Genomic DNA, 4365 nt, shown 5'->3' with positions numbered 1-4365 from the left:
GGAGAAGGATCTGGAGTCATGTGGGTTTGAAATTGTGGTTCCTGAATACAGTGATGCTTCTGATGGTAGTAATGATGATGATGTGCCTCAGTTAATCACCATTGTAATCAATGGTGATTGTGCATCGAGGGCATTGAAAGCAGCTGAGGATGTGCATGATGACAAGAATGAGTCTGATGATGAAAGCTTGAAGAAGAGTAAGAGGGCGAGAAAAGGGACAGACGAAAGCCATAAGAAGCTAAAAGGGTCAGACACAAGCAGTAAGAAGTCTAAGGAGAAGAAGAAGAAGGATAAGGAACAAAATTTGGTTTCTGTAATTGGATCTATTGTCGAGGAAAATGACAATGTAGTTACCGCTAATGGTGTGGGAAACGGGGATCTGATGTCTGCTGATGGAAAGAGTTTGAATGATGAATTGGAGAGCGGTAGGAATGATTTGACTTTGAATGAGTCTGTGATATCAAATCTTCAGAAGCAATTTGAGAAGGTTGCAGCTGAAGCTGGGTCATATAGAGATGATGATACAGATTCATGTGATACACCAAAAATTACAGTCAATAGAATATCACAAAAGAAGAGGAAGGTTGCTAAGACTGCAGATGGGCACGACACTGACAACTTAGACATGAGTGGTCAAGGAGATGACAGACTCGATAATGCTGCAAAGAGCGTCGAGAAAAGTGCAAAGAAGGTTAGGTTTGCAATGAAAAATAACTTGGTCTGGAAGCCACACAGTCCATTGCCTTCTGAAAGTTTGAGACTACCACCATCCGTTACTCCTAGAGGTAGTGCTCTGAAGAAGGGGGTGCCTCCGGGTCCCATAAGGGAGATGCCTCCTCCCAAGAAAAAGAAAAAGAAGCTGAAGACAGGGCGGAAGATGTTGAAGAGTGCATCACCTGCCCAGAAACAAAAGAATCAGATACAAACTGGGTCTATTTGATGGTAATTCAGGTTGGATGCTCATTTTCTTGCGGACTAATATACTTTATTGTTGATTTAATCCTTCTTGTGACTGGGGAATCTTAAGGTTTCCACGCTTTGCCTTGAAAATTTATCTTGAATGCGTATTATAAAGCTCCTTCACTTGGAAAATATAATATTTGTGTGTTAGTGTCAATACTTTAGCTCATAGATTAATTTTCAGGAATTCTTTTGCTGATATTTTTTGTCAGTTCTTTATGATTCTCAATTGGAGTATGTCCTGATTAGTGAGTAATCACATGTCATGTCATGTTACAACAACAATCAGATTCTTTTGCTGATGCTAAATTTAAATTTTTTGTGTCGTGAAGATAGAAAATTTTCATGGGAGCACATTTGCACCATGAGTGCAGAGATTCACAAAGACTCTATAATACTTAATACATTTCAGTTTCTCATTTTATTGTGTTCTCTATTTCTTTGCCACTAATTATTTGAAGTTTCCAATATTGATGTGAAATGCATTCTTTTTTTAATTTTTTTTCTTAGTCAGTTTGTTATTGTTTTCTAATTGGCGTGTTTGCTCTTCTATAAACTCAGCAACTGCAGCAATTTCTTGTCTCAGTTTAACCTGTTGATTATGATTATTTACTTCAGGAGGAGCATAAATTAATATGATAAATTAGCCAGTGCTTGCATCAATTGATTTCTATTGTCAAGTACACCTATGATATAAGTCAATACATAAAATTAGTCCTCTGGAAGCTGGTCTATTATATATTCTTCGATTTTTTCAGCTGAGTGAAGTAGTACTAGGGAGTATAGTCACCACGCCTAACACTAAATAGATGCTAGAGGAGTGACATTTCACCCTCCAATTACCTTAGAAAACTAATTAAAATGTAAAAGAAAAGGGCTTTGCTGGGAATGAAGAGTATACAATGAGAAATAGGAGCAAAGAATGTTTGAAAAATAATTAAATTTAATGCTTTATGGTACCACGTGTTGGGCAATTATAGGACGAAATGTCTATAAGATGAATTTAGCAAAAATGAAGATATTAATATAAATGTGTGACATTACTACAATGGATTAAATAACAGTGATAATATACGCTAACAGGAGGTGAAATCAATTGAGGATAAATTAAGGAGCTATTTAGCACGGACACTCTAACTAGGGTAGCGTGTCCGTGTCCGACACGTGTTGGATACGTGTCGATACCGACACTCTTTGGACACTCTACAATAATCATTTTTCTTTCTTACTATAACTATTATTTATTTTTAACTCAAAGTTTTTAATAAATAACAAATAAGTACTCATATTTAAAAGATTTCAACAAAAAAGAATCAATAATAAATATAAGAATTTTAAAAATTTAATGAACGTGTCGACGACTTGCCGTGTCAGTACTTTTTTGAAAAACCACGAGTCGACATATCCGACACGTATCGTGTCGGACACACGTGTCCGTGTTGGTGCATCATAGTTAAGGAGAGAACTAGGTGGTCGAGGGAATTGACTTCATTGCATCTTTAGGTAGATGTAGCAATAGATTGAATGTAGTGTTGAAAAATCATTCAGGAGTGATAATTTCCTTGATTCAGTGGTATTGTTTATTTCCACTAGGAGTAACATTTGGATGCATTCTGATGTCTAGTTAGTGGAAGCAAGAGCATCTCCAAGAAACTCATTAAATTTAAAGAGCAACTTGGTGCATAATAGACCGCATCTCTAAATTCAAAGAGACAATTTTTTGACACACTCCAACAAACTCTCTATTTTAGGTCATCATTTTAAGTGACTTTTATTGATTTTCCTTCTTTTTTTATTTATATATATTCTTAGATGTCAATGTCTAATAAAATCAAATATGGTTTGAATAATCCAAGGAGTGGAACAATGTTATTTGTAACTTATTAAAATATAGATTCAATTGGAGCTTAATTTCAAGGATTGAAACTCTAAAATAAAGAACATCTTACATTAAAGAATGTCTTGGAGATGATGCTTTAAAAAGGCAAAGTTAAGTTTTACTTCAAAACCTGAAATGCTTATTTTGTGATAGAATAGTTATCAAAGTTTATGGCGGTCGTTTTTTTTTTTTTTTCCATTCATACTAGGTTCTTTTTATTGTTTGCATGACTAGATGGCAGCCTAGGAAATTCAAATTTCTATGTTGAATTTTTTCAGTTCAGATGATAAGTTGAAGATAACTGGAGAATTTAAGATAGAACACAGCATGTTGGACTCACCTACGCCGTGCTCTCCCCAGTCTGTCCTTGGAGGTTTCTCGTTAACGTGCAATGTCGATCAGCGCAGCAGTATCCGAGCTTTATGAACTAATTAGAGAAGAAAGATGACAAACTGACCATTTCCATTTTTCGTTTGTTGTGCTTGGGAGACCAATTGTATCATATACTTTATTCTTCTCTCTCTCTCTCTCTACCCACATGTTGTCTCAATTAATCCAAAATTTCTTTGAGCATACTTCTTTATAGTCACTTCTGAGGCTGCACAAGGGAATGTTACAAACTTTTGAAGCTACTTTTTATTTAATAGATATTTATGGGGAGCATTTCTCTTACACATAGATTTGACAAGTATTTTTGATAAATAATTATGACCTTTAATTTAAGCAAATCTAATGGTTAGTATCTATTTCACTAGGATCAAGGGAGAGATAGTTATAATCACTTGAGATTTATGAGATACTAACCATTGGATTTGTTTAAATTATAAGTCATGATTATTTGTCAAATCATTTGTAGAAGGAGCGCTTCCCATTCTTCAATATTCCTATACTTTGTCCTCTAAATATACAGCGAAACAAGGATAAGCAGCTACTAATTAGCACGAAATGATTTTCGAACAATATTATACATGCATACAAAAACCATAAAGGCCACTCTCTCAACAACTAAAGCTCTGAAAATCAACAAATTTCTAGTATCATTTGAAGATGATTTCCTTGTTTGATTCAAGATCGAGTCTCACTTTCTTGAATTGAATTACAAAGATTAAAAATCAGCTTTCTAACTGCATGCCTTTTGTAATATAGGGATAGAAACTCAAGTATCCCGAAGAGTTCATTAAGCCCTATTTGGTAGAGAATTCTCTAGAATAGATTTTTTTCAAAAGTGATTTTTGGAGAAAGTGCAGTTAAAAGTTACGAATAAGTTTATATTACTTGAGAATAAATTTTGGATAATGTGTTTTTCTTAATCAAGTTCTTTTATTTGTTCAAATAAAAGTAAGATTAATTAGATCAAAATTAATGTCGCAATCCTCATGAAAACAATGTTTTATCATTAACATTGTATTACTTGTTGCTATTCGTAAATTTATGATTTTTGACAAAAAATAAGCTTACACATGGACAACTTTTAGGCATGGTACTCTACATATATAAGACTACAAAGTTAACTATCAAATTACTAA

General features: G+C 34.1%; 1 protein-coding gene across 1 annotated transcript; it reads left to right on the top strand.

Annotated features, from left to right (window-relative positions):
* The first annotated feature begins 6 nt into the window (after positions 1-6).
* LOC111375425 lies at positions 7-3508 on the top strand. Its single transcript, XM_022998241.1, has 2 exons — positions 7-942; positions 3118-3508. Exon 1 carries the CDS (start codon positions 383-385, stop codon positions 938-940), a length of 558 nt encoding a protein of 185 aa, XP_022854009.1. The 5' UTR covers positions 7-382; the 3' UTR covers positions 941-942; positions 3118-3508.
* Positions 3509-4365: the final 857 nt, after the last annotated feature.

This window comes from Olea europaea, unplaced genomic scaffold, assembly GCF_002742605.1.
Source record: "Olea europaea var. sylvestris unplaced genomic scaffold, O_europaea_v1 scaffold1374, whole genome shotgun sequence".
Taxonomy (NCBI): Eukaryota; Viridiplantae; Streptophyta; class Magnoliopsida; order Lamiales; family Oleaceae; genus Olea; species Olea europaea.
Note: the sequence above shows the minus strand (reverse complement) of the source record. Positions and strands in the feature narration are given on the sequence as shown.